This window comes from Pseudoliparis swirei, chromosome 19 (assembly GCF_029220125.1).
Source record: "Pseudoliparis swirei isolate HS2019 ecotype Mariana Trench chromosome 19, NWPU_hadal_v1, whole genome shotgun sequence".
NCBI classification, from domain to species: Eukaryota; Metazoa; Chordata; class Actinopteri; order Perciformes; family Liparidae; genus Pseudoliparis; species Pseudoliparis swirei.
Genome location: NC_079406.1, coordinates 13723658 through 13741455, shown reverse-complemented (window position 1 = coordinate 13741455; position 17798 = coordinate 13723658). Strand labels below are relative to the sequence as shown.

At 42.3% G+C, this 17798-nt stretch overlaps 3 protein-coding genes and 1 long non-coding RNA gene across 6 annotated transcripts; 2 read left to right on the top strand and 2 right to left on the bottom strand.

Annotated features, from left to right (window-relative positions):
• Positions 1–2174: 2174 nt before the first annotated feature.
• On the top strand, positions 2175–4838 carry aldob (aldolase b, fructose-bisphosphate). Its single transcript, XM_056439028.1, has 9 exons — positions 2175–2291; positions 2813–2925; positions 3016–3227; positions 3328–3382; positions 3472–3632; positions 3727–3810; positions 3921–4095; positions 4184–4383; positions 4611–4838. Exons 2-9 carry the CDS (start codon positions 2814–2816, stop codon positions 4704–4706), a joined length of 1095 nt encoding a protein of 364 aa, XP_056295003.1. The 5' UTR covers positions 2175–2291; position 2813; the 3' UTR covers positions 4707–4838.
• Positions 4839–5127: 289 nt separating this feature from the next.
• LOC130209402 (membrane-spanning 4-domains subfamily A member 4D-like) lies at positions 5128–8329 on the bottom strand. Of its 3 annotated transcripts, XM_056439031.1 has the most exons (7): positions 8123–8329; positions 7829–7973; positions 7597–7707; positions 7233–7289; positions 7004–7132; positions 6801–6914; positions 5128–6070 (listed from the first exon to the last, which is right to left on the bottom strand). In XM_056439031.1, the coding sequence occupies exons 2-7, from the start codon at positions 7958–7960 to the stop codon at positions 6023–6025; spliced, it is 591 nt and encodes a 196-aa protein (XP_056295006.1). In that variant the 5' UTR covers positions 7961–7973; positions 8123–8329; the 3' UTR covers positions 5128–6022. The 3 variants fall into 3 exon arrangements, with proteins under 3 accessions (XP_056295006.1, XP_056295004.1, XP_056295005.1); XM_056439029.1 differs by having other exon boundaries at positions 7829–8329; XM_056439030.1 differs by lacking the exon at positions 7233–7289 and having other exon boundaries at positions 7829–8329.
• A 1554-nt stretch (positions 8330–9883) lies between these two features.
• Positions 9884–10741, top strand: LOC130209406 (uncharacterized). The gene is made up of 2 exons (XR_008834595.1): positions 9884–10128; positions 10291–10741. It is a non-coding gene; the product is annotated as an uncharacterized LOC130209406 (long non-coding RNA).
• Positions 10742–12027: 1286 nt separating this feature from the next.
• LOC130209405 (splicing factor 3B subunit 3-like) lies at positions 12028–17172 on the bottom strand. The gene is made up of 3 exons (XM_056439036.1): positions 14545–17172; positions 12886–13029; positions 12028–12223 (listed from the first exon to the last, which is right to left on the bottom strand). The coding sequence occupies exons 1-3, from the start codon at positions 14632–14634 to the stop codon at positions 12176–12178; spliced, it is 282 nt and encodes a 93-aa protein (XP_056295011.1). The 5' UTR covers positions 14635–17172; the 3' UTR covers positions 12028–12175.
• Positions 17173–17798: the final 626 nt, after the last annotated feature.

Below are 17798 nucleotides of genomic sequence, written 5' to 3'. Positions count from 1 at the left end.
TCTCTATGAGTCTCATGCGCCTTACAATTAACCACCACATGCTCCACTGACTCCTCTTCTCCACATCCTTCACACAGGCCTGTCTGTTGTTTCCCGATCATTTCCAGTGTCATGTTGAGTGTGGCCCAACCGTAGCCTTGTCAGCACTGTTTCCTCTCTCCTGTTCCAACTTCCACCCTGGTTGCCGTAACACTCCTGTGAATAAGATACAAATGTCTCCCTTTCTTCTCTCTGTCCCACCTATTTTGCCACATTTGGTTGACGTTTTCCCAGATAATACTCTTGACCTCCGCCTTACTGATGCTAACTCTCATTTCTATGTCTCCTTTCTTTAAAGCCCTCTTTGCCAACTTGTCTGCCCTCTCATTCCCACTCACCCCTATATGTGCTGGAACCCACATGAATTTCACCTGACCTCCCTGGTTGGTTACGTGAGTGGCCGACTGAAGGACCTCATAGAGAATGTCTTGCCGACTGCTTGAATGAAAAGATCTGAGGCTTGCTAGGACTGAAGCTGCATCGGAGAATATTAACACCTTGCCCTGTTCAAGGAAGTTCCCCTCTCTTGTTGTTGGGGATCATATAGAGTGCAGTTTAATAATATATATTCCCCAGATCCTAAAATGTTGTGTTATAACCAAAGAAAGTGACAAGCCTGCAGCAACATTAAGAAAACCCTTTGTAATGCACATGGATTTTCCTTTATTGAAATTACTGAGACCAATCAGAAATGTCAACATGTTCGCATTATGGCGTTACAGTAGTGATACTTTGAGTTGCTGTGTTGGATTGCAACTCCTAAAGATCCATTCATATATTTGAGCTGTAATGCTGGAATATTGTGAAATACTGGACAGTTATTGTGCAACCAAAACAACGATACCAACATTCCTGTGGTGCTATCTGGTAATCAAATGTGAGAGTTTCTCAACTCTCTTTTTCTCAGTCAGTCCTTAAGTACAAAGGGATTTCTGGACAGAACCTGACCTATGATCAGCACTATTAAAGAGAATACATTGCAACGGGTTCAGAGTCCAGGTGGTGTACAAGAAGGATTAATTGACTATGAATTGCCTACCTCAGCTTATTAGTTGAAATATCCCTATTTGCTGAAATCATTAATGGAGCGATGAGAAATGATAAAAAAACATGTTTTTTTTCGGGCAGTTTTAAGCAATCGATAGGACAACTGTTTATGGATGCTGTGCTTGTCAAGCAATGTGACGCATGAGGCGGAGACAAGGGGAACAGCATGTTTATTTGTTGCTATGTGGATATTTGTATCCAATAAATGAACTACGCTCACACTTTATCCTATACTATTGTGATTACACATTTTATCTGAAAATTAATCAATTATAATGACAAATATAATGACATAAAATAAAAGTTGATGACAATTTATGTTGGTTTGAAATGTGAACAGGATTTCCTCATTACATTCATTGTGAGTTCTGTTTATTCACAGGTTGAAATCTAACAAACAAGGAAACAAGGAAAAGGTGATTGATTGTCTGTACTTTAATAATAATAATAAAAGAATACACGCCATATATACAGTTCATGATCTCAAGGTATTTGGGGGATGTTTATTAATCAAATTAAAAAAAGAAAAGATGTCCCTTTATGAATTGCATTTTGGACATTCAAAATGTAAATCTGGAACATTAACATTAAATATTAATAAAATATTAATTAAATAATAATGAAACAAAAAATACCATCCACCGTTTTGTGACTGGAAATTAAAAACTGAGCCGTCTTCTGAATGACACAAAGACAGTATCACATGCTGATAGGATCTACAACAAGGATACGAAATAAAGGAACCTGAAATGCAACATCACAGCAGGTTTCTCCGATCACAGCTCTTTTTCTCAAAGTGCACATCGAGCAAGAAAATAAGAAGGCGGGTCTGTTCCAGGTTGCGTGCGCATGCATCACACCTTGCAACGTGTACGTGTGTTTCCGACGACACGAAGTGTTCCCGTTCTGCTTTAAATGTTAGGCTCGCCCAGTTAGGATCTGATGTGAGTTTAAAGTCCACAAAGGACTATTGATGACATATCACGCAAACTACGCCCCTGTCTGCCCGACCGGGCCAATTGCTTCCCCGGGGTAACACACGCCCCGCCACCTCACGAGCAGCGCCTCCTCCACAGCGCCATTCAGGCAATAAATACCGCTTTACGTTCAGTGCTCGGCCTGCTCAACCAGTCAAGCTACTGCTGCCGGGCTTTACGGGCCCCTTGACACTTCTGTTGCCGTCGCTGTTTGAAAAAAAGTCCAAAGTAAGACGTGTTTTCTGGTTTTTATGCGGTTGCATTCGCCTTCTGTCGCAGATTCCCACTTTTTTTTCATTCAAAGTGATTCTGCATGCATTCGCGAAATGAGTTCGCTCTGCAGCGATGAAAGGAGTGTTTGCAGTTGTCTTAATATGCACGTTTGCTACAGTCTAAACTGTGTAGAACTTCAGAAATTACTTTATTCTAATTATTGGCCTTCATATTGTGGTGCAGGCGTATTTTGTGCTTTTTTTCTGTCTTCTGCTAAAAGTATTAGAAGGCGTCATGTAGTAGCCTAAATAACATTTTATTCAATTAGGAATTCAGGATTTTAGGCACTAAATGTTTGAAGGCCAAAGTTCAACCATGCATGACAAATATTTACAGAGGTGATGCAAGATAAGCAGGAAGTCAGAGGCCACCAGAAGGGTTCATTGTGCTTTGATGGAGAAAAAAAAATCTTCCTCATACTTCAGTCTTTTAGGACTTTCTAACCAACTGTGAATTAACTTGTTGCTGTCTTCTAGGATGACTCGTCAGTTCCCATCCCTCACTCAGGAGCTGAAGAAGGAGCTCTCTGACATTGCTCAAAGGATCGTGGCTCCTGGAAAGGGAATCCTGGCTGCAGATGAATCAACAGGTGAGCCTCTAGTTTCTATTTGTTCTGTATGAGGTGTGTATGTGTGTGCATGCAACTGAAATGACTTCCATACCTTCTTATTCTTTCAAGGAACCATGGGGCAGCGTCTCCAGAAAATCAATGTGGAAAACAACGAGGAAAACCGTCGCTACTTCCGTAACCTCCTCTTCACCACTGACCCCTCAATCGCCAACTGCGTCGGTGGGGTCATCTTCTTCCATGAGACACTCTACCAGAAAGCAGACAGTGGCACGCTCTTCCCCCAGGTCATCAAGGACCAGGGCATTGTCGTCGGCATCAAGGTGAGGAGCCTAAAAGTGCAGCGTGGCATGCACACATCTTCAATGTGTTGAACCTCGTATGTTAATGAGTATGTTTTATTTTTTTATTGTCTTTTTGTAGGTGGACAAAGGCACAGCAGGTCTAAATGGAACTAATGGAGAGACCACCACACAGGGTGAACATTTATGTTTTTCTAATTGTATGCCCAAAAGTGCAAGCTGTTTTTATTGCTAACTATGTCTCTGGACACATAACACACTGCAGGTCTCGATGGCCTGTCGGAGCGCTGTGCGCAGTATAAGAAGGACGGTTGTGACTTTGCCAAGTGGAGATGTGTGCTCAAGATCTCAGAGAGCTGCCCAACGGCTCTCGCCATTGCAGAGAACGCCAATGTCCTTGCCAGATATGCCAGTATCTGCCAACAGGTGTGTGTCCGTGTGTGTGCACGATCATCACCGTAAAAAATAAAAATGACAATCAAAAAGTCATTTATATTATATTGGCGTCCATGTTCTTCAGAATGGTCTGGTGCCTATTGTGGAGCCAGAGATCCTGCCTGACGGAGACCACGACCTGCTGCGCTGCCAGTACGTCACAGAGAAGGTTGGTTCATGATGTTTGGCAGTCAGTCAAACCACCAGCAGTAAAACATTTTCTCATCAGATTATATTTTGAGGCACGTGGAGTAATAAAGATGCCTCTTCATGATTTAGGTCCTGGCTGCTGTGTACAAGGCTCTCTCCGATCACCACGTGTACCTGGAGGGCACCCTGCTGAAGCCCAACATGGTCACAGCTGGACACTCCTGCACTAAGAAGTTCACCCCTCAGGAGGTTGCCATGGCCACAGTGACCACTCTGAGGCGCACCGTCCCTGCTTCTGTGCCTGGTGAGTGTCACCTTTCCACTCCGCAAACCGGTTTAAGAAAAGCACCAACTACTCTGTTCTCAGTGGCACGCTGCTTTGTGTTTTCCAGGTATCTGCTTCCTGTCTGGAGGCCAGAGTGAGGAGGAGGCCTCCAGCAACCTGAGCGCCATCAACCAGGTGCCCCTCCATCGCCCCTGGAAGCTGACCTTCTCTTACGGCCGTGCACTCCAGGCCTCTGCTCTTGCAGCCTGGCAGGGCAAAGCTGCCAATAAGGCAGCTGCACAGGAAGCTTTCTGCAGCAGGGCCAAGGTTAGTCTCTGAGGACATGAACTGCAATCACTAATCATAAATAATGTGTAGTTGGACTGTGCACAGACCTGGCTCTTAAATGACTTGCATGTCTTATTACACAACTCTAGACTGACTGGTAAATGATTGATTTTATCCTTATAGTCTTGCAATAATGTGGCCTAGGCTGATCATTAACACTCCGATTTGACTTTGCCTGTACTTTCCCCCTGTGTTGCGCTCTTCAGATCAATGGTCTGGCTGCCAAAGGAGAGTACAAACCCTCCAGTGCAGCTGACACAGCCTTATTGCAGTCTTTGTACACAGCCAGCTATGTCTATTAAATACTGTCAACATCCAACATGTAAATGAATGCACATGGACCAAATATGGCAAAAAGAAAAGCTTCTGTTGGATTTATCTTCCCACACCAGGGGAAGGCTTCCATTAAAATGAACTACTGTTTGTCTACTCAATGCAATGACCAAACATTGCTGGTGTCATTGCTTTTTTGCGCTATACATTGTTGATGAGTCTGGCAGGTGATATGGTGTCTTTCTAACCCGTTTGAAAAGCTATATGATTGCAAGATATTTGCTTCTGGTTTTTATCTGACTGTAGAAATGGTTTAAAACATTTTAATATACCTAAAATGTTGGACCTTCAACTTTGTATCTTTTATTTAAAATGCAGATCTTGATTCATTGTCTGCCCATGTGCCCTGTGACTTGCAGAATATGTGTATATATATATACACACAGTGTCTATAATCAATTAGACAATCATTTTATTCTTTAACAAAGACCATATACATTGAATGTATTGTGCCTGAAACTGAAGCTAAATATATATTTTTTCACATTCACAGGCACAAAAAAAAGTTTTGCTGCAGGTTTTTTATATCCATGTAGGTGAATGTATACAGTCATGCGCTTTAAAAAAACATGCTGGATGGATGAGTATATTACAAGCCAAATGTATGTCAATATACTATACATCTTAAATTGCAATTACCTGTAACCAAAACGCTAAAATATCTGCAGCTAATTAGAGGTTCACATTGATTATCAAAAGTTTCAATAACCATACACTTGACAAACTGTATTAATAATGCAGGTAACATTGACAATGATAACATTTATTAATGACATAAGGGTTAAAAAACAAAACTAATTGTATGCAATATGAACTATAAATTGACCCATACACACACAGATATGTTAATTTATTTTGGATTTATCATTATTGAAAATATGACATGACTTAAAGAGAATTCGACGTTGTTGCGACCGGAGCAGGTGATGGAAGTAGCTATGGAGCGAGCGACAGGCCTTTGTCCTCTTTGTTGAGAGTTGCACATTCACAGCACAGATCAGCCATTTGTGAGTAATTGGTGGCTAAAGACAAACGATTTGTTCCAAATAGCATACCTCTGACTTTTAGTACAGTAACGGTATTAAAACATGTTCGCCTTGATGCGTAAGTTCACCATGTGCCATAGCTGTGTTCATTCCTATCGGACCCAGACAGTAAGTAGACTAAAACAAGACGTGGCTGAGCTGTTTAGGCCACTAGGGGGCGTGGCATCCATGTGTGATGTACACGATGATGACGCGCTCACAGGGTGCGAGCTAGAGAAGAATACCTCAACAGGTTGAGATTAGTTTGATGTGCTGCTCGGTGGAGCCGGGATGTGCAGGACAATAACCTGTGGATGATACAGAGGTGCCATGTGTTAGGGAAGAGGACAATAACATGATGACAGACATACAGCTGGTTAATAATAGTATTCATCAGGTGTTGTTTAGGTTGTTTAGGTGTCATTTGGATTGTCTCGAGAAATATCTCCATATCATTGTGTTGGATATTTTACTATTGTATTTCTGTTTAATTCGGATTGTGTGGCATTGACTGTTATGTTGTTAGTTTGACTCGTTAATGCAACCTTTCCTCTAGGAGGCTTCTCTGGTTAGAAAGACATTATAAATAACATTTTGGATTTGGATTCAGTCAGGGCTTCTTTTAGTGAGGTTAAGATTATGTGAACCTATGTCAACCATACCTAGGAGTCAGATGATCTGAAGGGTTTGATTACATTAACACCCATGGAGACAACGCTCTATTATGGGATATGTTTCTCTTTCCGTAATCCACAGAAATATACAACTGATGGTGAGGTGTAACACACAGACAATGCTTTGTTTAAAGTTGGAAACCACTGGTCTGGAGGACTTTGGAAAGGTCAACAGATGTTTTTTCCTCTCTACTAATTCTTTCATTTTGTATTCCTTTTACTGTTTGTATTTGTGGCTTTCACTTATTCTATTGTTGTCTGCTGTTCAAACATATCTCCCTCCAAATGGTTACATTTGAATTATGAATCTCTAATGTTAGTGGAAAAAGCTTGTTCAAGATGAAGCAACGATGAGAGTGTTTACCCCGGTGTGTGTGGATTTCAGAGCTAAGCGTGCTACAGCAGACAAGAAGATGAGAAGCCCGGACACACACAGAGAGGAGGTGAACAATATGCCTTCAATACCAAGAAGCTGGTCCTAAAGCCAAAGGAAAAGCAAAAGAGAAAGTTATTCATACAGAGGGAACATGGATCCATTTAGCCTCAAACATATGTGCTGTAACTCACCATTTTGTAAAGGGACCATTTGTTCGAGTTGTATCTGAACCTCAAATCGGTGAAGAAGGAGATCCGGAAGGCAATAGAGACCACGAGTCCCAAAAGTGAAACCATATACATAGCCAGACAGACAGTCACCTAGGAAAGATAAGTGCAACATGATTAGGTGAGTTATGAAGAAAGAAAGAGATGTAAAGTTAAACACTAAAACTAGATCAGAAAATCCTAATATACAAACCATCTTCTTGGATGGATGTATCTCCGTGTAGATGGACAGGTTTCCACAGATAAGAAACTTAAAACAAACAAAACAATTATAATCGCACTAATTTATCTTTGTCATTCACCCAATATGTATTGATGATTGTATAGGGCTTTTCAAGCCATGGTCACATGTCAGGTTTATTTCTCTGCCACGATGGATAAGTAATCAAAGATCCTCAGAACCGGAGTAGAAAGTTAAAAACAACTTTTTTTGGAGCTATTTAACAAAGATATACTTTTGAAACTAAATACTTAATACAAAGTTGTCAGGAGCTTGAAGGAACTACTACTGTATATTGCAACTTTGAAGAGAAGAGCATGTCTCAAATGTTATGTACCAGCGCTCCCTGCCAGAAGGGGATGTAGACTACATGAGAAGTGTGGTCCTCTTCTCGGGTCAGCACAAATCCCATCAGTACCTCTGCACAGCCACAGATTAAAATGACAATCTGAGATAGAGAGATGGAGTTAAGTACAGAGAGTAGAATGACACTTTGCAGCTGCTCTTTGCTTGAACATCCAAGTTCATAAAGCATAATTTATGTGTCCCTGCATTGTTTAATGTGTTACCCCAAGAATCCTGGGCCCTTTTTGGACAAAGCGATGAAGAGGTTTGCTGGACTTCGATAGCATGTGGTCTGCCGCTTGATGTCCATCCTGTCCTGTTGTTCTCTCTATAGTTGTTGACTCAGTTTCCTCCATTTCCTCACACTGCCTGAGGTTGTTGGAGTAGAACACATTATTAATCAAACCAAGTTCATTCTCTCCCCTACAAACAACTTTAAGAAGGCAGAAATGCAAGATTGTAAAAACAGTCTCAAAGATTACAGGAGTTTTTTTTAACAAAAACACACAGCGACGCACCTTGTTTTGGTTTTTCATGCAGAGAAGCAGTCTGACAGATAACGGGAAGGGAATGTTGTGGGCGGAAAGAGGAAGTGGGGAAATGTGAGACTTGCTTTTTTTCATTAAAGGGTGGAGCCTCTTGCAAGTTACAACCCAAAACGTTCCTCAGGGTTCAGCCACACGGAGATCTGTGTGCACCGACCGAGGGACCGAGAGACAGCCATGCTGAGAAGAAATCTGAATGAATGCTTTGTAGGAAAATGACTTTTTAATTGTTTTAATCTTATGTTAAAAAAGGTTCTTAACACAATAACAACCTTTTGATCGATCTCTCTCTCCCACACACACACGTATATACTGTACATACATATATACAGGCACGTGGACAGACATTTTGGGGGGCAGGTGCTCAAACCAAAAAAAAGGGCACCCAATGCCAAAAAAATATTATGCCAGAGTTGAAGTATAAGCATCAATACACTGATGATGCTGCGTCTCCTCTGGCAGCATCAGACAGCTAGCTTACATTTTCTTTATGAATAAAGATGAATTATTATATAGCAACAACAGTACAAGCGTTCTGATTGGCTAATGGGCATCATGCCAGCCACGTATTGCCCTCCTCGCTGGTCTGATACAGATCCGTATTGCCCTCTGACATCATTTTCAAAATGAGCGATATTGATAGACATCAACAGCCAAGAGCAGTGGTCCTCAAACTAAGGCCCGCGGGCCGGATACGGCCCGCCTCCACATTTGGCCCGGCCCTATGAACAAGAGAGGCCTTATGATTTTTTTTCAGTCTGGCCACGCAAATCCTAGACAAGCCCCTGTTAAATAGAACGGAATAAGAATTCTCTCTCTCTCTTTCTTTTCTCTCTCTCCCTCTCTCTCTTTTCTCTCTCCTCTCTCTCTTTTCTCTCTCTCCTCTGTCTTCTCTCTTCTCTCTCCCCCTCTCTCTCTTCTCTCTCTCCCTTTTCTCTTGAATTCTCTCTCTCCCTCTCTATTTTCTAAACTTAACTAACGTCAGTAAACAGCTGGACGAGGCTTTGAAATCACGGAGTTTTTGTTTGTTTATTTTTTTAGGAACCGTCGGACCAGTTGTGACGTCATGTTTTCAGCAGCGCTAATGTTGTGGTTGATCAGAATCAGAATCAGAAACAGTTTTAGTTTTTTGATTGATCACAAAACAACGTTAGGGGACAAACACAGTCCGTGTACGTAATGTTATTTTGTTTTTTCGTTTCATTCCAAATACGGAACACGGAAATCACGTGGTTTTTTCGTTTTCCGTTTGAAAACCAAAAACGGAAAAACGGAATACCACCTCCGTATTTCGTTTCTGCTGTCTGAAACCAAAAACGACAGAATGGAAGTGCTTAAAATGAAAGTCAAAATAAAAGCCAGTGATACATATTCGTATTAACCTTAGAAGAATATGAATTAATCAATATAAAGAATAGAGAATTAAACGGGGATATTTTAACGATGCAAACACATAGCAGGGTAACGTTAGAAGAATATTAATTAGTCAATATAAAGAATAAATAATTAAACCTGGATATGTTAGCGACAGTGGTGACGACGGGAAGTTTAATATTCATGTACACAGCAAGAATCACCTTCTCACTTAATCGTTGCATTGTTTGATGCAACACAATTAATCAACATGTAATTAAATAACTATTTCACACTTTCATTAATTATTCAGAATGTTAACTGAAGATATTGAAATGTGTGAAAGTAAGTTAGTCTGGGGGGGGGAAAATATTTGTTTATCAAGAATCTGAAAATGTCTATTTTGCAATGACAGAATCACAGAATCGAGAGAATCTGGCCAGAAATCAACAACCGGGTTAACTACCCATTGAAAGCTGCATTGGTCCAAGTCCAACTGGTGGATCAGGAGGAGCTGGACATGGAGGACCTGATGACTCGGTTCTGTGTGTCATCTTTGACATGCCAGTTGGCCCAGATCGGTGTTAACCGAACTGTGCAAGCATGGAATGCACACAGGATTCCTGGTATGTCTTCGGGTTGGTCTTTCAAGCCTTTTTTAATGTGAATAATTATTTTCAAAATGTTTTACTATTGAATGTTTCTAAAACATGTTTAATCAAATACTAGAAGAAGCATGTTGCAATACATGGCATGGTTGTGACAGCCACATTGAATTATTATTACAGGGAGGGGGATACCAAATTACTTGGCCAGAGATGGATGCCCAAAGAAGCTGTCGACAGACCTTTTGCCAAATGCATCTGTGGCTGCAGACTGGTACGACCAGGAAGTGGGCTCACTGACACGAGTGTCAGACTTTGGCACCAACCCATTTCCAAGTTTACAGGACCAGGAAGCTGCAGTGAGGGGATTTTCTCTGCAGTGCCCTGATACGAGTGTACTGCTGGACAATGGAGTGAATAATCTGCCACAACCGTTCAAAGATGGACTCAAAGGCCTCATCGACATCTCAAGGAGAAATTGTCAACGCTGATGTTTTTTTGTGTGTCCAAATTGTTATTGTCTGTGCTTTTTATTTGGTTCAACTGACGGGATGTTTTTTTCTTTTCTTCAAATGTTGGGGGTTTAAAGGGAGAAATATGTTCTTTTTGAATAAACACTTATGTCTTCAAAGTCTGCCACGAATTTCATTTTTAATCTCTAATGGGAAAGGCTGGACCTGTAACACCAACTATTGAGAGTGACACGGTGTGTTGACCCCCTGCCAGTGTGAGTAAGGCACTGGAAGATGGCTTGTTCAGTGACCTCTGACCTAGGTAACAAACGTACACCCCAAAATATACACACACAAGACGGTTGCAGCCGGTTTAGGGCGGTGAAGCCATGATAACTTCATACATTAGCCACCATTGTATCACTTGTTTCAGGCTAATAAGTCGGTCTCCCCGACAGCCGGGTATCACAGATTTGGACCCAGTGTGAAGATTTCCCACTGGAGGAGGACCCCTATGTGGTTGGGAACCTCGCTTGTTTATGAAGGGCAGCTTAAGGACCCTGACACCCTCAGTTTGGATGTCAATCTGACACCTATTGCTTCACTAAGAACACAGCTGATGTCTGAGCACGACAATCAAACAGCAGGAACAAACATCAATGATAAACAATCTGAGCCAACCTATAAATCACATAATACTAAACACCATTTTGACCTGAGCTTGTAGCAGGTATGAAGCTTCAGTGAAGCTCAGTCAGGACGGTTCATACATCTGACATTCACTTTTCATTTGGAACAGCTCTTGGAAGGCAACACTTTGATGATGTAAATCATGCGAGCAGATTAACTGCAGATGGAAGAATCAGAGGAATTGAGATCCAGCAATACAATTCAAATACAGCAATGTAATCCTAATGCAATGCTACCACTAATTCTGAAGGCTTCCTCTTTTAGGGGAGTAGTTAACTTGTGCTTGACATAAAGAATTAGAAAATACCAAAGATTGTCTTCCTTTACTAATCTAGAAGTGTGCAGATGTCATTGGATCAGATATAAGTAGCCTACATGTGAGCTACTGCTCTGAGCTAAAGAAGGCCACGACCTGTTAGGCCTACTCTGAGCTAAACCTGTTGCTATTAGCTAAACAAGATCATGACTTGTTGCTCTAAGCTAAAGAAAGCTCTGAGCTGAATATGGCTTATCTAAATGTACATGCAGAGATATAGCCATACGGCTAAACACAGGCAACAACACCGAACAATCACTGCTATAAACTATGTGAGACATGTTAGAGATGTGAGAGGAGCTGTGCTCTCCATGTTTCACTCTGATACAATAACTCATGGAGTCAGCTCCTCAAAACATGTTCACACAACACAGAGCTCCATCCTTCTGGAGACCAAAGGACTACATGATGATGATGTGATGTAGTCAGAGGAGTAAGACAGCAGAGTCACAACAGAACAGGTTACATGTTGATGATGATTTAGTTTATTTCAATCAGCAAAATATACAACACTCATAATTCAACAAATGAAGAAAGTGGCTGACCGAAAGGGTCGAGGCTGAAGCTAACGAGCTTATAAGTGCCCTAACCTATGATTTCTCGAAAAAACTTATTCAGAGCGCATGTGCATCTCTAAATGCTGGAAGAAGTCATGGTCCTGGACAAAAAGACAAAGAACGGGAAACATGAGAAAAAAACTCAAATAAGGTGGTCAAAAAAATGGCTAAAAAACATTCAATGAGGAAAACAGAGTTGAGAAAACAAAGGTTCATCAAATGAGACGGCTCCCATTAACCATGATGCATTACGCCCGGGCCACACTGCCTGTGTTCGTAGGCGTGTGCAGAACCTCTTGCTTGTCATTGCGGCGTCTCCGTGAGGTCAGAGCCTTTCACACTGGACCGTCTCAGCTGCGTCTCTTCTCGAGTTTCGAGGGCTCCGACCATTTCCTCCGCATGCCACGTGCGGCAGAAATAAACCGTGAAAACGATCTTGCACAACATAAATAAACTTCATTATGTCTAAATCACCGCTGCTCATTCCCTTTCAAATTATAAAGTTCTCGAGCATCTGTGTCTGGACGGGTTCCCGTCTCACGTGTACACACGGCTTTTATTCCGATCCATTTGCTGGACGGTGCAGCAGAGAATAAGTCACGGGCTCCTTAACTTAGAGGACCGATGGGGAAGTATTGAATGAGCCAACTCTTGTTTTCTGTCTCATTTATAATAAATGAAAACGTAATGAAAGATTTGGCCCCTTATATAAAAAGACTGCGTAGAAAGAAGGGCTGGCAACAGCAACATGTGTGTGTTATACCTCATGTGAGGTGAATGGGACCAGAATGCCGATGCCTCCAGACAAAGTGGTGTAGACCATGGACTCCGAACCTCCAGGGATCAGCGTGGTCTTCTGGAGGGATAACACCGTCTCACCAACATGGTAGTTCACGATCACCTCAGCCTGCAGAACAAATTGTGGGGGGGGAAGAGAAATTCAGACATATTCTTTTGCTGTCTGGTAGAAATACAACCAGATGACCACTTCAGTCAGACACCAACAGGTCATAATGGAAATACAGATAAATAGATGTTATGAATTAATTATAAGTAAAACATTTCAAATTAAATGCGTGTTAAAAATGCGTTTCCTCGTCTTTTCCGTGTTTTTGCTTTCAAGTCGCGAGACTTGCTGCTAAAGAGTTTGATTGACAGATTCTTCATCGAATCACCTGCCACATACTTTGTGCCCGCCCACTTCCAAACAGTTTCCAACACAGATGCTTCTTTGAAACGAACAGTCTGGCAGGTTTAGGATAGAGAAAGCCAACAATTATCTATTAATGACCTTTTGACTTCCTCAGTGATTCGGACCGATATCTTCCATCAGTCTGCAGTCTTATTAAGACGAGAGATCATCATGAAATCATAAAAAGACATGAGCTGTGTCATTGAAAGCATTTTATGTCTCAAGATCATCCATCCTGACAATCTGCATGTACAAATTAAGAAAATGAATTCTGTGCCAAAGTCCCAAAAAAGACAGTCATCTTTTTGCTGGGAGGAAATTGGTTCATATTAGAGATGCACCGATCAGGTTTTTGGTGCAGGTGACTTTTTGTTTTGGTGGTGTTCGCCGTACTCTTTCCTTTCTTTAAAAAAAAAAAATATTGAACCAAAAATCAATGGTTGGTTGCGCACGCAGGTCCGCTCCACAGGCGTACAGCGCTGTTTTGCCCGTCACATTTTTGCCAAGGCGTTTTTGGTGCGGCTGCGTTTTTTATAGTCGCGTCTGGTGTGATTGTGCCTTAAGGCAAAAAAAAGTCTGCGATGGAAAAAAAAAAAAACTTTGTTCATCAGGTGCATGTCAGCGAATATGTTCTCAATAGTATGTTTCAAGTAGGCTACAGCCGAACCCTCGTTCTGATTTGATCAATAGTAATCGAGTTGATAAGCGTGTCTTCTTGGCTGATCAATACGCAACTGTGAGGTGAATGGACAGAGCGACACAAAACGTGCGCAGCAAAAATATTATTTTGGAGCACAGAAGACCCATTTTGACCCAGGAAAAACCCTGATCACAGACCTGTGAAATTAAAACCAGGCTTTGCAGTCTCACCCATGAGTTATGCGTTCTGCATCTGCCAGTCAAGCTAAATAATAGTAGCAGCGGCTTCCACCGGCACAATGTGGAAGGAAGCCGATGTTGCCACAAACCGTCAAAACTGCAGCGGAAGCGTTGCAGCCCCTGGTTGACTATTTGTGTCTTGACACCCATACACATTATATTCATAATCAGGCCAGAATCGGATCCACGGCAGGTATTGTTTGACTGGAGAAGTTTCAATACCACTTTGTACCTAAATCGGTAGGAACTATGTGAGCAATTTGCAATCTAGTTCCTCGAGAATAAACCTGTAAAAGCGATTAGCAATAAAATGTACAGTTTAGTTTCGGAGAAGTTAAGCATCAAACCCACTTTGTGCACGAACTCCAGTTTCTCGCCTCCACTGACGAGCCGATAGGTGTAGATGAAGCCACCGGACACGGATCTGGGGTTGAGAATCATGTCTTTGGCAACGCCCACAAGAACATACCAATCATCTCCTGTGTTGGGGAAACGACACACGGCAACGCTGGAAAATATCAAACAAAGAAAAAGGAACACGGGAGGTGTGAGTTATAGGCGCTTGGGAGAATTTAGAAGTTAGAGTATACATTTATAAATATGAACATTTACCCATCAACTTTCCACTTGCCAACAAGAGGCAAATGCACATTTATGTTGTTGGAAAGTTACTACTAACAATCCTGATTAGGCATGTTACGATAATATGGAAGTAAATGGAAAAACAATTACAATTAACAATAGTGTAAATGTTCCTGCTGCATGACTAATAAAGGATTATCTCATGATCCTGATAATTATAAAAAGATGCTCAAAACTCCTCAAAGGGAACAACGCATTGGCCATCTCCTTACATTTAGTTAAGAAACAGATTTTTGTTTTATGAGACACTTGTTTTTGAAGAGTACATTCATTTATTGGTGAAAGACAAACCATCTTAAATATGGAAACAACAAATTTCACCCTGTTGCTCTTACACCCGTCATCATGAAGTGCTTCGAGAGGCTGGTCCAGACTCATCTCTTAAACTGCCTACCACCCACACTGGACCCCCTCCACCAGAACAGGTGTACAGAAGACGCCCTCTCCCACCTCGACAATAAAACACCTACGTGAGAATGCTGTTCATCGATTTCAGTTCAGCATTCAACACCATCACCTCCTCTAAACTGAATGCCACACGAGGTGACCTTGGCATCAACACCTCCCTCTGCATCTGGATAACGGATTTCCTAACCAACAGACCCAAGTATGTTAGGTGAGGTAGTCGCGCCACCTCTACCCTCACCCTGAACACTGGCGTTCCACAGGGCTGTGTGCCGACTCCTCTCCTCTACTTTCTGTTCACCCACGACTGCACATGGTTCCAACACCATCATCAAGTTTGCAGACGACACATCGGTCTTGGGCGTCATCAACAACAACGATGAGTCGGCCTACAGGGGGAGGAGGTCCGGCAACCGGTGCACCAACAACAACCTTGTCCTCAACACCGGAAAAACAAAGGAGATCAGTGTGGACTTCAGAAAGATCAAACGCCACATACACGCCCCCATCCCCATCAACAGAGGTTGAGCGTGTTTCTGGGTGTCCACATCTCGGAGGACCGCTCTTGGACCTTTAACACCTCAACCCTGGTCAAGAAGGCACACCAGCTTCTCTTCTTCCCAAGGAGACTGAAGAAGATCCACATGTCTCCTCAGATCCTGGTGAACTTCTACAACTGCACCATCGAGAGCATCTTTACGAACGGCATCACCGTTCGGTCTGGGAACTGCTTCAGACCGCAAACTTCTGCAGAGAGTTCAAACTGCCCAGCGCATCACCGGTACTTGACTCCCTGACATCGAGCCCATTTACCTCAAGCGCTGCCACTGACACATGACTCTTTTTTAGGAACAAGAACCAAACCAGAGAAAACCAGCAACTGGTCATCAGATAACAGGAAATACAAATCTGTCAAAACATTCTTTCTTCGGTTTCAGCTACTCAGAAAATTGAACAATGGCTGCTGGGCAAATTCAGATTGAAATAAGATTTATGAGGGGCATGAAGATTGCTGTGATCTCTGGACTTTTACCTCATTTCCCCCCCAAACACACCAATTTGAATTCAAATCCATGACTAGATGTCATGCAGAACTTTTTCTTCTGCATTGAGCTTCTCAGTCTATAGATTCACCTTTTTCTTTTTCAATCTTACAACTCTGTTGGCCCTTTCTGATATCTACTCATCACTCCAGTTACTTCAATTATCTTCCTTCCTGTTTATGAATCATTTCAGAACGCTTGAAGAAAAGCAAAACAATGTTTTACCATAATGCTTCTGATCTTTTGTATTACTGTGAAAGAAAAATACTATATTTAGAACTGGATTAGATTCGAATAAATATGTAATATTAACAAAGTACATAGTTTCCAGGGTAGCAAGACAAATATTTACGACTGAAAACCACCCATTTAAACTCTATGATCTAAAATCTTAGTGACAAATAATATTTCGGAAATCAAAACCCTGAGGAAAGAACTGCCACGATTACTCCTTCATACCCCCTCCGCACATGTGGATTCACTTCCTGGCAGGTAAGTCTGGTAACAGGTAGAGAGGCAAGTCTGGAGTGAGGGTTCTCTGCCAAGTCTACAAGATGTGCCACATTTTAAGACACCTTTATAGACTAGATGGTTTCATTTAAACTTGTCCGTAACTATTAGAAAAACATCTGAAACCAGCTGTGTTAAACCAGAGGCAGATAGAAGACTCCACAGCAGTAGAAATATTGCTTTCCTGCAGATGTATGCCAGATTGGCAGCAGCTTCAGCATAGATAATAACTCAAGTCTATAGGTCCTGTGTGTGCAGGTCTACCCGATACTCCGCGTTCAGGCCCTGAGCCATATCTTTTTGTCTGTTCAGTCTTTCCTAATCTGAATGCAATACTTGAGATGGGAACCTGCTTACCTGAATAGCGTAGCAGAAGATCATAAATGTCTTCTGGCCCTAAATCATTCACCGCTTTATAAAACCAACAGTAGTTTTTAAATACATTGTTTGACAGACAGGAAGCCAGTGTCGAGACCTCAGAGCTGGAGTGATGGAGTGACCGACATCTCTCAGTGGATGTCTGCTCACCACCTGAAAATCAACCCTGACAAGACGGAGCTACTATTCCTTCCAGGGAAAGGCTCCCCCACCCATGACCTGACGACCACCTTCACCAGCTCTGTGTTGGCCCCTACCCTGACTGCCAGGAACCTCGGGGTGACACTAGACAGTCAACTCTCCCTGACAGCCAACATCGCTGCGACGACGCGTTCCTGTAGGTACATGCTGCACAACATCAGGAGAATACGGCCTCTTCTTACTCAGAAGGCGGCACAGGTTCTGGTCCAGGCTCTGATCATTTCACACCGTGACTACTGCAACTCCCTCCTGGCTGGTCTACCTGCTAAGGCCATCCGACCCCTGCAGCTCATCCAGAATGCAGCAGCTCGACTGGTCTTCAGTCTCCCGAAATTCACCCACACCACTCCGCTCCTCCGCTCTCTCCACTGGTTACCGGTGGCTGCTCGCATCCGCTTCAAAACACTGGTCCTGGCGTACCGTGCT

Coding starts and splice junctions, on each gene's coding strand:
- aldob (XM_056439028.1), top strand. CDS start 2,814: ATGACTCGTCAGTTCCCATCCCTCACTCAGGAGCTGAAGAAGGAGCTC. Junction 3,633..3,726: donor ATGCCAGTATCTGCCAACAG/GTGTGTGTCCGT, acceptor CATGTTCTTCAG/AATGGTCTGGTGCCTATTGT. Junction 3,811..3,920: donor GCCAGTACGTCACAGAGAAG/GTTGGTTCATGA, acceptor TTCATGATTTAG/GTCCTGGCTGCTGTGTACAA.
- LOC130209402 (XM_056439029.1), bottom strand. CDS start 8,227: ATGAAAAAAAGCAAGTCTCACATTTCCCCACTTCCTCTTTCCGCCCAC. Junction 6,915..7,003: donor AATGGTCCCTTTACAAAATG/GTGAGTTACAGC, acceptor CTTTGGCTTTAG/GACCAGCTTCTTGGTATTGA. Junction 6,071..6,800: donor TGAAATCCACACACACCGGG/GTAAACACTCTC, acceptor TATCATCCACAG/GTTATTGTCCTGCACATCCC.
- LOC130209405 (XM_056439036.1), bottom strand. CDS start 14,634: ATGATTCTCAACCCCAGATCCGTGTCCGGTGGCTTCATCTACACCTAT. Junction 13,030..14,544: donor AACTGGAGTTCGTGCACAAA/GTGGGTTTGATG, acceptor TTTGTTCTGCAG/GCTGAGGTGATCGTGAACTA. Junction 12,224..12,885: donor TCCCATTCACCTCACATGAG/GTATAACACACA, acceptor CTTTTTGTCCAG/GACCATGACTTCTTCCAGCA.